The sequence below is a fragment of the Oncorhynchus mykiss genome, chromosome 14, assembly GCF_057628025.1.
Source record: "Oncorhynchus mykiss isolate SJ-2025 chromosome 14, ASM5762802v1, whole genome shotgun sequence".
In the NCBI taxonomy this organism is placed as follows: Eukaryota; Metazoa; Chordata; class Actinopteri; order Salmoniformes; family Salmonidae; genus Oncorhynchus; species Oncorhynchus mykiss.
Genome location: NC_143035.1, coordinates 35,141,558 through 35,155,889, shown reverse-complemented (window position 1 = coordinate 35,155,889; position 14,332 = coordinate 35,141,558). Strand labels below are relative to the sequence as shown.

Here is a 14,332-nt window from a genome sequence, read left to right as displayed (position 1 = left end):
TCCTCGCCTCCTTCTCAAACTCCATTGGATGAGAGAGCCAGAGGTTCCGCCCAATTTGACCTTCTCCTCCAATGGGGTTTGAGAAGGAGGCGAGGAGAGAGGATGCGAGGAGATAGATATTGAGATTTTATAATTTGTATTTGCGCCTCCTTTATTTCTATAGGAAATTGGTCTTCAATCTCCTTTATTTCTATAAAGGAGGCGCAAATACAAATAGGAAAATCTCAGTATCTGCTCCTCGCGAAGTCTGTCACGAGCCTCGGGATTGATTTGATAAACACGGAAGTGAGACTGGACTTCATGGAAACAAATATTTACCGCACCGTCTCAACGTGTTGTGACGCAGTCATTCTCGATTCGTTTTAGCTGTGCACGGTCTTAGTTTACGCGCTTTCTGTTGTTATCTTGAATTAACCCTAATTATTTCTAGTTCAGTTGTAGATTAGTTGAGCACGATGAAAAATTGTATTGTTATTAATGTGATAATGCTATGCATTGTAATGCAGGTGAATTGCGCTTTGGATTTCGAGAAAACGCGCACAGCATATACTGTGAAGGTGAGTGAAATATATTTACTTATATTCAAATGTTGTTCATTAACCTACTCTATCAATTCATCATGTTTATTACAGTAACATAGACTATTCAATATTCTTGCACAGGTCTTTGGGTTCTCATGGGAGAACTGTGGTAAGCCAGACGACCCAGCGGTTCTGAAGACCCTAACCCTGTCCCCGGACCCCATCACAGTTCCAGGGGACCTAAAGGCCAGTGCGTCCGGGAACACAACCGTCGAGCTGGCCGCTCCCCTCGCTGTGAGTACTAAGCATGCACCAAGGGCCTCCTCTTCAAATACTAAAATTAGATATTGAATGCTATTTGATTACTTATAAAGTATACTTGTTTGTTAGTTTTTGTAATTAACCAACCATTAGTTTGAGGTAGGCATATGGTATTGCCTGTCTTCAATATATACATACAGTATATGCATAGCCACAGGAAGTGACGGTGCTGCAGCACCCCTGAATAATCAGAATAATAACAAAAAATATATATTTTTAAATGTATATGCTATATTATTTTTTTACAAATGTAGTGCACTGGGCCTTTACTGGTCCTGTATAAGCAGAGATATAGACATCTGTAGCACTGGGCAAAAAAAAGGTAGTTATATAGTTAAGAACACCCCCAGCCCCCAAACTACTTCCTGCTACATATTTATACAAATAAAAGTCATTTAGCAGACGCTTTTATCCAGAGCGACTTACAGGAGCAATTCGGGTTAAGTGCCTTGTTCAAGGGCACATCGAGAGATTTTTCACCTAGTTGGTTTTGGGGATTCGAACCAGCAACCTTTCAGTTACTGGCCCAACGCTCTTAACCAATGGGCAAAAATATAGAATGAATAGGCTCTTCTTGGATTAAAATGGTCACAATCAAAGCAAGTTTGAAACACTAGTCCTACTTCCTCCTGAAAAACTTACCAACAGTGAATTGAAAGCTATTACTTTGCCATATCAGTCTCTAGGCCTATTCAGCCATGTGATAGCCTATTCCACTTTGTCTGTGTGTGTGTCAATTGTTGGCTCTGGGTTCTTCTGGGTGGCTCTGGGTGGCTCTGGGTAGAGTTGTTAAATAGGTAGAAACTTGGCTGGGGAGATATGTCTGACTCAAGGCTGAGCTTCATGTGAGCAGCTCACCACATAAATGCCTGCTCTGCTGCACTGATGGCCCAAATAGATATATATAATATACAGTAGACTTCCTAATTCAATGCTCACCCTTAAAATGCAGAGTTCACAAGAGAAGGGACGGCATTGAGAGTGGTGATGGCAGTGTTCTGATTAAGAATGCGTTAATGTAATATTGTTGCGTTTTGAAAGTTTTTTTTTTTTGTTGTTGCAACAGACAGCTTTCACATACTGGACATTCTGTTGTTCCCAACTTGTATTGGTTTAGTTGATGCAATGCAGAGAAGGCTGACTTGACTGTTCTTCCCCCGAAATCAATCACATAGATCAGTGTCAGATATTTTCTTTCCTACCCATATTTCTCTCTAACATCGGTGACGTCATTGCAAGGGAGGATAGAACAGTTTCTGCTTTGCTGTAAACAACTATGGTGCAACGTCCAAGTCAAGAATAGCCTGACATTAGACCCGTTTTTCAAAACACCCTGGTACTGGTCCTATTTTCTCCTCTTTAGGTAACTTGACCAAGCCTGGCGGTATGTCTGTAAAATAGTTTTATTGACATATACTTCGTTTTTCATAACATCCCAGTTAACATGTGGTATATGGTCTGATATACCACGGCTGTCAGCCAATCAGCATTTGGGGCTCGAACCACCCAGGTTATAACAGCATTTTGTCCATAGGTAAACGTAACCTTGTGATGGCCTATTTTGTGGATAGGCGTACTGTTACTGTAGCCTACTGTGTTGAGCCAGACATCCCAGTTAACTGGTCCTCTCCCCCTACTGTATTTTATTTATTTATTTATTTTGCTCCTTTGCACCTCATTATTTCTCTCTACTTTGCACATTCTTCCACTGCACATCTACCATTCCAGTGTTTTACTTGCTATATTGTATTTACTTCGCCACCATGGCCTTTTTTTTGCCTTTACCTCCCTTCTCACCTCATTTGCTCACATCGTATATAGACTTATTTTTCTACTGTATTATTGACTGTATGTTTGTTTTACTCCATGTGTAACTCTGTTGTTGTAGGTGTCAAACTGCTTTGCTTTATCTTGGCCAGGTCACAATTGTAAATGAGAACTTGTTCTCAACTTGCCTACCTGGTTAAATAAAATAAAAATAAATATACAGTAACAGTCAGAAGTTTGGACATGCTGACTCATTCAAGGGTTTTTCTTTATTTTTACTATTTCTACATTGTAGAATAATAGTGAAGACGTCAAAACTATGAAATAACACATATGGAATCATGTAGTAACCAAAACAAGTGTTAAACAAATCAAAATATATTTGAGATTCTTCAAAGTAACCACCCTGGATGAGAGGTTTGCATACTCTTGGAATTCTCTCAACCAGCTTCATGAGGTAGTCACCTGGAAAGCTTTTCCAACAGTCTTGAAGGAGTTCCCACATATGCTGAGTACTTGTTAGCTGCTTTTCCTTCACTCTGTGGTCCAGCTCATCCCAAACCATCTCAATTGGGTTGTAGTCGGGTGATTGTGGAGGTCAAGTCATCTGATGCAGCACTCCATCACTCTCCTTCTTGGTCAAATAGCCCTTACACAGCCTGGATGTGTGTTTTGGATCTTTGCCTTGTTGAAAAACAAATTATACTCCCACTAAGCACAAATCAGATGGGATGGCGTAACCAGCATTCTGCAGCGATAAGTGTGTATTGAATTCTAAATAAATCACTGACTGTGTCACCAGCAAAGCACCCCTACACCATCACACCTCCTCCATGCTTTACAGTGGGAACCACACATGCAGAGATCATATGTTCACCTACTCTGCGTCTCACAAAGCCACGGCGGTTGGAACAAAAAATGTCACATTTGGACATCAGACCAAAAGACAGATTTCCACTGGTCTAATGTCACTTGATCGTGTTTCTTGACCCATCAAGTCTCTTCTTATTGGTGTCCTTTAGTAGTGGTTTCTTTGCAGCAATTCAACCATGAAGGCCCGATTTCACGCAGTCTCCTCTGGCTGGAATCTGAGGTGCAGTTAATTGCCAATCTCTGAGGCTGGAAACTAATGACTTTATCCTCTGCAGCAGAGGTAACTCTGGTTCTTCCTTTCCTGTGAGGGTCCTCGTGAGAGCCAGTTTCATCATAGCGCTTGATGGTTTCTGCGACTGCACTTGTAGAAACGTTCAAAGTTCTTAACGTTCCGTATTGACTGATCTTCATGTCTTAAGCAATCTCTTACCAAATAGGGCTTTATTCTGTATACTCCCCATACCTTGTCACAACCCAACTGATTGGCTCAAATGCATTAAGAAGGAAAGAAATTCCACAAATTGACTTTTTAACAAGGCACACCTGTTAATTGAAATGCATTCCAGGTAACTACCTCATGAAGCTGGTTGAGAGAATGCCAAGAGTATGCAAAGCTGTCATCAAGGCAAAGGGTGGTTACTTTGTAGAATCTCAAATATAAAATATATTTTGATTTAACACTTTTTTGGTTACTACATGATTACATATGTGTTATTTCATAGTTTTGATGTCTTCACTATTATTCTATTCCCTTGAATAAGTAGGTGTGTCCAAACCTTTGACTGGTGCTGTATTTCTCTCTTAGGTGAACGTGACACTGGAGAAGGAGGTGGCAGGGTTCTGGGTCAAGGTTCCGTGTGTGGAAGAGATCGGGAGCTGCCACTACGCAGACGGCTGTGACCTGCTCAACCAGCTGATACCGCCAGGACAGGACTGTCCTGAACCTCTACACACCTATGGCATCCCCTGCCACTGTCCCTTTAAAGCTGTGAGTCTATACTGTAGTTCATCCCCTGTCCACTGTCCCTTTAAAGCTGTGAATCTATACTGTAGTTCATCCCCTGCCACTGTCAATTTAAAGCTGTGAGTCCATACTGTAGTTCGTCCACTGTCCCTTTAAAGCTGTGAGTCTATACTGTAGTTCATCCCCTGTCCACTGTCCCTTTAAAGCTGTGAGTCTATACTGTAGTTCATCCCCTGCCACTGTCCCTTTAAAGCTGTGAGTCCATACTGTAGTTCATCCCCTGCCACTGTCCCTTTAAAGCTGTGAGTCTATACTGTAGTTCATCCCCTGCCACTGTCCCTTTAAAGCTGTGAGTCTATACTGTAGTTCATCCCCTGCCACTGTCCCTTTAAAGCTGTGAATCTATACTGTAGTTCATCCCCTGTCCACTGTCCCTTTAAAGCTGTGAGTCTTATCGTTTATGGTTGTGTTCATTAGAGCACAATCATTTGAAACTGTTTTGCAATGACAAATGATCACGGCCGTTTCTTATTGGACAGGTCCTGTTAGTCCCTCTATAAGCCTGTCTGTCCTTTTTCTTCCGTTTGTTGCCTTTTGAACCCACCCCCAAGAAGGAACCTGTTCCTCCAGTGGTCAATGCTTAGGCTACTTCCCTCTTTCGTATTCTGTTCAGTGCGATGTGGTGAATGTCTGATAGCACTGTGAATGATTGTTAAGAGTGTTTTGTTTGTTGAACAGCAGCTAGCCAAACAACACAGTAAAAACATGTGCACTTAACGTTCTGTTGCTCAGTACTCATTCTGTTTTTCTCAAAGATCATTTTTTTCTGTTTACTCAATTCATGTCTATTGGGCTCAAATGACCTATTTTCTGTCTCCTGAGGGTGCATACCTTTTCTATACAGTAAAACATGCTTCACTCTAAGACCGTGTCCCAAATGACACCCTATTCCTAAATATACAGTACTTTGACCAAGGTGCACTACCCTTAAAGAGCCCTATGGGCCTTGGTCATAAGTAGTGCACTATCTAGGGAATAGGATGCCATTCGGGACATAGTGAAAGTGTATTGGTTAAAACCTCTATTTCCTGTCTGTTCTAAGGGGATGTACACGCTACCAGAGTCAGACTTCTACCTCCCTGACATTGACCTACCCTATTGGCTGACCAACGGACACTACAGGGTACAGGGAGTTCTGGGAGCTATGGGGAAAGAACTGGGCTGCCTCAAAATCACCTTTGCTGTCCACTCTAATAACTAAACGATGGATGAACGACCTCCTCTTTCCACTCTAGTTAAATGGAGGCTACAGGGAACATAAATGTGCCATTCAGTGAGCTGCGACACTGAACCTTTTTTGTCGTCTTTATTCTCACGGGAACTTCTGCTCTCATCTCAAACTGCCAATTGAGAACGGGGCCTGTATCGACAAAGTCTCTCTGAGTAGGAGTACTGATCAGTTTTACCTTTTACAATCGTAATGAATAGGAGGGTGGACCTGATCCTAGATCAGCACTCGTGAGATACTTTGTGGATACTGGCCCTGTACCAAACAAGCAGTAACTGAGCTGCTACTGTAGTTAAGGATATGATTCAGTCGACTCACTTTCAGGTCAAACATTTGAGTGATTTGCATGGCTTCCTACTGGCTTTCTACTGTACTGCTATGAACTTGTCGTCACCTGTTTTGATTCTTTTTCACAGTGTTTTACACTGTCTTTTTTTATACAGAATGAATTTTATTCGATTTCCTTGTCAAGGGTGAATGGCCGTGGGTATGCTTCTATTGCTCATTGGCTTCTACCCTAGGTAAGGTGCTGGTCACATGACTAGGAGTTTTTATTGTGCCATAGTCATTTCTGGCTGACTCTTACTGTGTCATTCGTTTTTGGTTCTATGGATTGTAATGCTACTTCCTGTTGCTAGTGGTGACACTTTTGATTTTAGAACCCCTGGGAATATGTTCTTCCTGTTGATTTGTGTATTGATCAGTTTTCTTCTGAAGGTGTTTTTATTGTTGACATATTCAAAGTGCCTAAGTAGACCTGCTGGAATTGAGGTCTACGAATCAAGTGTGACTGTGTGATGTTTCAAAGGGAAATGGGATTAATACAGACAATCAATTCCCTCCTTATAATACCAAAAGCCTAATCCCATTCTATAACCGGTTAAAGTGTTCTTAGATCAAAATTCAAATGAAATGGTAGTCAAGTATCAAAGTTTTTAGGAATCAACATGAAAAATTGCACCTTGATTATTTAGAAATGACATTGCTTACAACTGTAACAAATCAGCATTCCTGGCTAATATTTCACTGTAAAACCCTTTTTTAAATAAAATAATACCCTATATGTTGGTAAGTCTTTTGTTTTCTGAAATGCATGACTGTATTTTCCAATTGTGATTTGAGCTTCTGCAGTTTCACAGGATGGACACAGGATGGCGCTAGTGGTTAAATGTTGATAACATGACATTGGGTCATGGGAGATTGAGACTTATTCCTGGCTTCAGTCTACCAACTTCTTTGGTAGTTTCTTGAAAAGATGCCATGCAAAGTATGTGGAGTTGTGTGAAGTACTGTAATTTGATTACTTACTTTACCATTATGGTCCTAGTTTGGGCTCCCGAGTGGCACAGCGGTCTAAGGTACTGCATCTCAGTGCTAGAGGCGTCACTACAGACCCTAGTTCGATTCCAGTCTGTATCACAACCGGATGTGATTGGGAGTCCCATAGGGCGGAGCACAACTGGCCCAGCGTCGTTAGGGTTTGGCCGGGGTAGGCCGTCATTGTAAATAAGAATTTGTTCTTAACTGACTTGCCTGGTTAAATAAAGGTTCAATTAAATGTCTCTCACTCTCTTTCTCAAAACATTTCCCAGAGTAGATGTCTCAGTTAAGAAGCCTAGTCTGTCTTCTATAGCTAGCAACTGATCACAGTAATAATGGTAATGATTCCTGTTTGGGTTGAAGTTGTGCTTCCCCTTTATAACTCAGATATGAAATAGAAAGCAAGAAGGTTTTACATGTTCTGTTTGCTTCTGCAAACTGTTAGTGTTGTGTATTCTTAGACATTTCTTAGACAGGTTTATAATTTCCAGTAAACCCTGCATGTATATTCTCTACACTGTATGTACCCTCCCCTCATGTCTATAAACTTCTTGTGTGTACCGGAAAAATAAAGCACTGTGTACAGTATGTTACTGTCCTCTGAGGCTACAGGAAATATAAAGCACAGTGTACAGTATGTTACTGTCCTCTGAGGCAACAGGAAATGTAAAGCACTGTGTACAGTATCCTACTGTCCTCTGAGGCTACAGGAACTATAAAGCACTGTGTACAGTATCCTACTGTCCTCTGTTGAGGCTACAGGAACTATAAAGCACTGTGTACAGTATCCTACTGTCCTCTGAGGCTACAGGAAATATAAAGCACAGTGTACAGTATCCTACTGTCCTCTGAGGCTACAGGAAATATAAAGCACAGTGTACAGTATGTTACTGTCCTCTGAGGCTACAGGAAAAATAAAGCACTGTGTACAGTATGTTACTGTCCTCTGAGGCTACAGGAAATATAAAGCACAGTGTACAGTATGTTACTGTCCTCTGAGGCTACAGGAAATATAAAGCACAGTGTATTACTGACCTTTGTTGAGGCTACAGGAAATATAAAGCATTGTGCACAGTGTGTTACTGTCCTCTGTTGAGGCTACAGGAAATATAAAGCACAGTGTCCTACTGTCCTCTGTTGAGGCTACAGGAAATATAAAGCACTGTGTACAGTATCCTACTGTCCTCTGTTGAGGCTACAGGAAATATAAAGCACGGTGTACAGTATGTTACTGTCCTCTGTTGAGGCTACAGGAAATATAAAGCACTGTGTACAGTATCCTACTGTCCTCTGTTGAGGCTACAGGAAATATAAAGCACTGTGTACAGTATGTTACTGTCCTCTGTTGAGGCTACAGGAAATATAAAGCACAGTGTATTACTGACCTCTGTTGAGGCTACAGGAAATATAAAGCACTGTGTACAGTATCCTACTGCCCTCTGAGGCTACAGGAAATATAAAGCACTGTGTACAGTATGTTACTGTCCTCTGTTGAGCCTACAGGAAATATAAAGCACAGTGTCCTACTGTCCTCTGTTGAGACTACAGGAAATATAAAGCACTGTGTACAGTATCCTACTGCCCTCTGAGGCTACAGGAAATAAAAAGCACAATGCACAGTGTGTTACTGTCCTCTGTTGAGGCTACAGGAAATATAAAGCACTGTGAACAGTATGTTACTGTCCTCTGTTGAGGCTACAGGAAATAAAAAGCACAATGCACAGTGTGTTACTGTCCTCTGTTGAGGCTACAGGAAATATAAAGCACAGTGTCCTACTGTCCTCTGTTGAGACTACAGGAAATATAAAGCATTGTGCACAGTGTGTTACTGTCCTCTGTTGAGGCTACAGGAAATATAAAGCACAGTGTCCTACTGTCCTCTGTTGAGGCTACAGGAAATATAAAGCACTGTGTACAGTATCCGACTGTCCTCTGTTGAGGCTACAGGAAATATAAAGCACAGTGTCCTACTGTCCTCTGTTGAGGCTACAGGAAATATAAAGCACTGTGTACAGTATCCTACTGTCCTCTGTTGAGGCTACAGGAAATATAAAGCACTGTGTACAGTATCCGACTGTCCTCTGTTGAGGCTACAGGAAATATAAAGCACAGTGTCCTACTGTCCTCTGTTGAGGCTACAGGAAATATAAAGCACTTTGTACAGTATGTTACTGTCCTCTGTTGAGGCTACAGGAAATATAAAGCACAGTGTATTACTGACCTCTGTTGAGGCTACAGGAAATATAAAGCACTGTGTTACCCTTCCAGAGAGTTCTCACTCAGTCTCAGAGGGCAAAGTTTGCGTCTCAGAGGGCAATGTTTGCATCCCAAATGGCACCCTATTCCCCAATAGACCCTGGTCAAAAGTAGTGCACTATATAGGGAATAGGGTGCCATTTGGGACGCATTGATGTTAAGATTGTTATCTGTTGGCCAGCAGGGTGGGCAGCTACCCTCCTGATGTCTGGGTCTCCTACCCTCCTGATGTCTGGTCCTCCTACCCTACTGATGTCTGGTCCTACCCTGCTGATGTCTGGTCCTCCTACCCTCCTGATGTCTGGTCCTCCTACCCTGCTGATGTCTGGTCCTCCTACCCTACTGATGTCTGGTCCTACCCTGCTGATGTCTGGTCCTCCTACCCTCCTGATGTCTGGTCCTCCTACCCTACTGATGTCTGGTCCTCCTACCCTCCTGATGTCTGGTCCTCCTACCCTCCTGATGTCTGGTCCTCCTACCCTACTGATGTCTGGTCCTCCTACCCTGCTGATGTCTGGTCCTCCTACCCTCCTGATGTCTGGTCCTCCTACCCTACTGATGTCTGGTCCTTCTACCCTACTGATGTCTGGTCCTTCTACCCTCCTGATGTCTGGTCCTCCTACCCTCCTGATGTCTGGTCCTCCTACCCTACTGATGTCTGGTCCTACTCTGCTGATGTCTGGTCCTCCTACCCTACTGATGTCTGGTCCTACCCTATTGATGTCTGGTCCTTCTACCCTCCTGATGTCTGGTCCTCCTACCCTACTGATGTCTGGTCCTTCTACCCTACTGATGTCTGGTCCTTCTACCCTCCTGATGTCTGGTCCTCCTACCCTCCTGATGTCTGGTCCTCCTACCCTACTGATGTCTGGTCCTACTCTGCTGATGTCTGGTCCTCCTACCCTCCTGATGTCTGGTCCTCCTACCCTACTGATGTCTGGTCCTACCCTACTGATGTCTGGTCCTTCTACCCTCCTGATGTCTGGTCCTCCTACCCTCCTGATGTCTGGTCCTCCTACCCTCCTGATGTCTGGTCCTCCTACCCTCCTGATGTCTGGTCCTCCTACCCTGCTGATGTCTGGTCCTCCTACCCTCCTGATGTCTGGTCCTCCTACCCTCCTGATGTCTGGTCCTCCTACCCTCCTGATGTCTGGTCCTCCTACCCTCCTGATGTCTGGTGCTCCTACCCTCCTGATGTCTGGTGCTCCTACCCTGCTGATGTCTGGTCCTCCTACCCTCCTGATGTCTGGTCCTCCTACCCTCCTGATGTCTCGTCCTCCTACCCTCCTGATGTCTGGTCCTCCTACCCTCCTGATGTCTGGTCCTCCTACCCTGCTGATGTCTGGTCCTCCTACCCTGCTTCCCTGGGTCCCGTGCCTCAGCTTTATGAGGGTTTATTATATCCAAGACCTTTATGCCTTGACAATCACACTCTGTTTATTCTAGGGATGGGGCATGCTTTTCCCTTTATATCCCCGCAATCACACTCTGTTTATTCTAGGGCTGGTGCATGCTTTTCCCTTTATATCCCCACAATCACACTCTGTTTATTCTAGGGCTGAGGCATGCTTTTCCCTTTATATCCCCGCAATCACACTCTGTTTATTCTAGGGCTGGTGCATGCTTTTCCCTTTATATCCCCACAATCACACTCTGTTTATTCTAGGGCTGAGGCATGCTTTTCCCTTTATATCCCCACAATCACACTCTGTTTATTCTAGGGCTGGGGCATGCTTTTCCCTTTATATCCCCACAATCACACTCTGTTTATTCTAGGGCTGAGGCATGCCTTTCCCTTAATATCCCAACAATCACACTCTGTTTATTCTAGGGCTGAGGCATGCTTTTCCAAATACCAAGTCCTATAATCATACACTATACTGCTGATCACTTCGAACACAATGTCTATTAGGCTACAGTAGACTACTTCAAAAAAAATCTCAAAATTTGGTGTAAAACTATTGAATTCATTGTATTTGTGAATAGGGGATTTTAAACCCTAATGACTGTTCATACATGGTGTATATGGAGTCTCACATATCAAATCACACTTTATTATTCACATGCGCCGAATACAACAAGTGTAGACTTCACCGTGAAATGCTTTACTGACAAGCCCTTAACCAACAGTGCAGTTCAAGTGTATCATGCAAACTCTTACACAAAGACATATTGTTTACAATGACATATTGTTTATCCTGTAGAAAGCACTGCAAACTCAACATTGCATCCGACAGCTTGTCACTCTGATTGTGACCAAGGGAATTACATGGCCCTGTACACACTTACGTTGTGCAACTGATCTGAAACACATTTGGGTTTTTTTTTCTGCACAAAAATAATCACACAAGCACTGTGGAGACACCACACAATGGTTGTGCAAACGTTTTTAGGTAGACAAAACTCTCTGTTGTATCACCAAAAAAATATCAGTTGTGTCACAACCATTGTTACAAATGTGTTGCAGATCAGTTGTTTAACCAGAGTGTGTACTGGGCCTATAGGTCCAGCGGTAACTGAGACACTGCAGCTGCTACTGCTATGGAAAGTTTCCCTGTTCACACACAGCTCTCAATGAACAACTGCTCGATATTTTCATGTGGGATTAGAGCTCACTAACCTATATATAAATAGACAGGGTTTTGACCCAAAAAATGAAAGTGTTTGGGATTCCACGGATGGTCTGGTCTTTAGTACTGTAGAGGTGACATATCTATGGTCTGGTCTTTAGTACTGTAGAGGTACCACATCTATGGTCTGGCCCTAGTACTGTAGAGGTGACATATCTATGGTCTGGTCTTTAGTACTGTAGAGGTGACATATCTATGGTCTGGTCTTTAGTACTGTAGAGGTACCACATCTATGGTCTGGCCCTAGTACTGTAGAGGTACCACATCTATGGTCTGGTCTTTAGTACTGTAGAGGTGACATATCTATGGTCTGGTCTTTAGTACTGTAGAGGTGACATATCTATGGTCTGGTCTTTAGTACTGTAGAGGTACCACATCTATGGTCTGGCCCTAGTACTGTAGAGGTACCACATCTATGGTCTGGTCTTTAGTACTGTAGAGGTGACATATCTATGGTCTGGTCTTTAGTACTGTAGAGGTGACATATCTATGGTCTGGTCTTTAGTACTGTAGAGGTACCACATCTATGGTCTGGCCCTAGTACTGTAGAGGTACCACATCTATGGTCTGGCCCTAGTACTGTAGAGGTACCACATCTATGGTCTGGTCTTTAGTACTGTAGAGGTGACATATCTATGGTCTGGTCTTTAGTACTGTAGAGGTGACATATCTATGGTCTGGTCTTTAGTACTGTAGAGGTGACATATCTATGGTCTGGTCTTTAGTACTGTAGAGGTACCACATCTATGGTCTGGCCCCAGTACTGTAGAGGTACCACATCTATGGTCTGGTCTTTAGTACTGTAGAGGTACCACATCTATGGTCTGGTCTTTAGTACTGTAGAGGTGACATATCTATGGTCTGGTCTTTAGTACTGTAGAGGTGACATATCTATGGTCTGGTCTTTAGTACTGTAGAGGTACCACATCTATGGTCTGGTCTTTAGTACTGTAGAGGTACCACATCTATGGTCTGGCCCCAGTACTGTAGAGGTACCACATCTATGGTCTGGCCTTTAGTACTGTAGAGGTGACACATCTATGCTTAGTATAAACTTGACAGAGACCAAGGCCAAAAATAGACTCAGTGTTTCAGTGAACTCATTGCCTGGTTGTGAAGAAGACAGCTGGTGTGTCAGAGTTGTTCTGTAGACTTTTGTTTTTATGTTTTTTTGTCTTCTATTTTGCAAGAGACTTTCTGTCTCTATTGTTCAAAGTTGAAATAATGTAATTGTTGATTGAGATAATATAGGTATTTTGTAAGGCGGGCAACTTTCAGAGTCGTGTCTTGAGTCATATCAATGAGATAAAATCTCTTTGTTCACTGTTGAAATGATTGAATATTAATTGCAGGGAAAGTTATTTTTGTAAGAGGGCCAACTTTCAGAGTCGTGTCTGTTTTAACCTCTTGTAGTTTTGCATTTTAACCGATGTCAGCTTTGGGAAATGTGATTGTAAACTAACAGCCACTAATGTTTTTGACTCATCACGTACGCTGCTTCTACTGTTAATCATCTGTCTCTTTATTCCTAGTTATATGTACATATCTACCTCCATGACCTCGTACTCCTGCACATATCTACCTCCATGACCTCGTACCCCTGCACATATCTACCTCCATGACCTCGTACCCCTGCACATATCTACCTCCATGACCTCGTACCCCTGCACATATCTACCTCCATGACCTCGTACCCCTGCACATATCTACCTCCATGACCTCGTACCCCTGCACATATCTACCTCCATGACCTCGTACTCCTGCACATATCTACCTCCATGACCTCGTACCCCTGCACATATCTACCTCCATGACCTCGTACCCCTGCACATATCTACCTCCATGACCTCGTACCCCTGCACATATCTACCTCCATGACCTCATACCCCTGCACATATCTACCTCCATGACCTCGTACCCCTGCACATATCTACCTCCATGACCTCGTACCCCTGCACATATCTACCTCCATGACCTCGTACCCCTGCACATATCTACCTCCATGACCTCGTACCCCTGCACATATCTACCTCCATGACCTCGTACCCCTGCACATATCTACCTCCATGACCTCGTACCCCTGCACATATCTACCTCCATGACCTCGTACCCCTGCACATATCTACCTCCATGACCTCGTACCCCTGCACATATCTACCTCCATGACCTCGTACCCCTGCACATATCTACCTCCATGACCTCGTACCCCTGCACATATCTACCTCCATGACCTCGTACCCCTGCACATATCTACCTCCATGACCTCGTACCCCTGCACATATCTACCTCCATGACCTCGTACCCCTGCACATATCTACCTCCATGACCTCGTACCCCTGCACATATCTACCTCCATGACCTCGTACCCCTGCACATATCTACCTCCATGACC

General features: G+C 43.3%; 1 protein-coding gene across 1 annotated transcript; it reads left to right on the top strand.

Moving 5' to 3' along the window:
* Positions 1-437: 437 nt before the first annotated feature.
* Positions 438-6,797, top strand: gm2a (ganglioside GM2 activator). The gene is made up of 4 exons (XM_021561850.3): positions 438-557; positions 663-815; positions 4,288-4,470; positions 5,549-6,797. The coding sequence occupies exons 1-4, from the start codon at positions 456-458 to the stop codon at positions 5,705-5,707; spliced, it is 597 nt and encodes a 198-aa protein (XP_021417525.3). The 5' UTR covers positions 438-455; the 3' UTR covers positions 5,708-6,797.
* Positions 6,798-14,332: the final 7,535 nt, after the last annotated feature.

What these genes read in the sequence shown, in the direction of transcription:
- gm2a (XM_021561850.3), top strand. Translation starts at nt 456, where the DNA reads ATGAAAAATTGTATTGTTATTAATGTGATAATGCTATGCATTGTAATG. An exon ending in GCACAGCATATACTGTGAAG is followed by an intron (nt 558 to 662) that starts GTGAGTGAAATA and finishes ATTCTTGCACAG; the next exon opens with GTCTTTGGGTTCTCATGGGA. An exon ending in GCCACTGTCCCTTTAAAGCT is followed by an intron (nt 4,471 to 5,548) that starts GTGAGTCTATAC and finishes GTCTGTTCTAAG; the next exon opens with GGGATGTACACGCTACCAGA.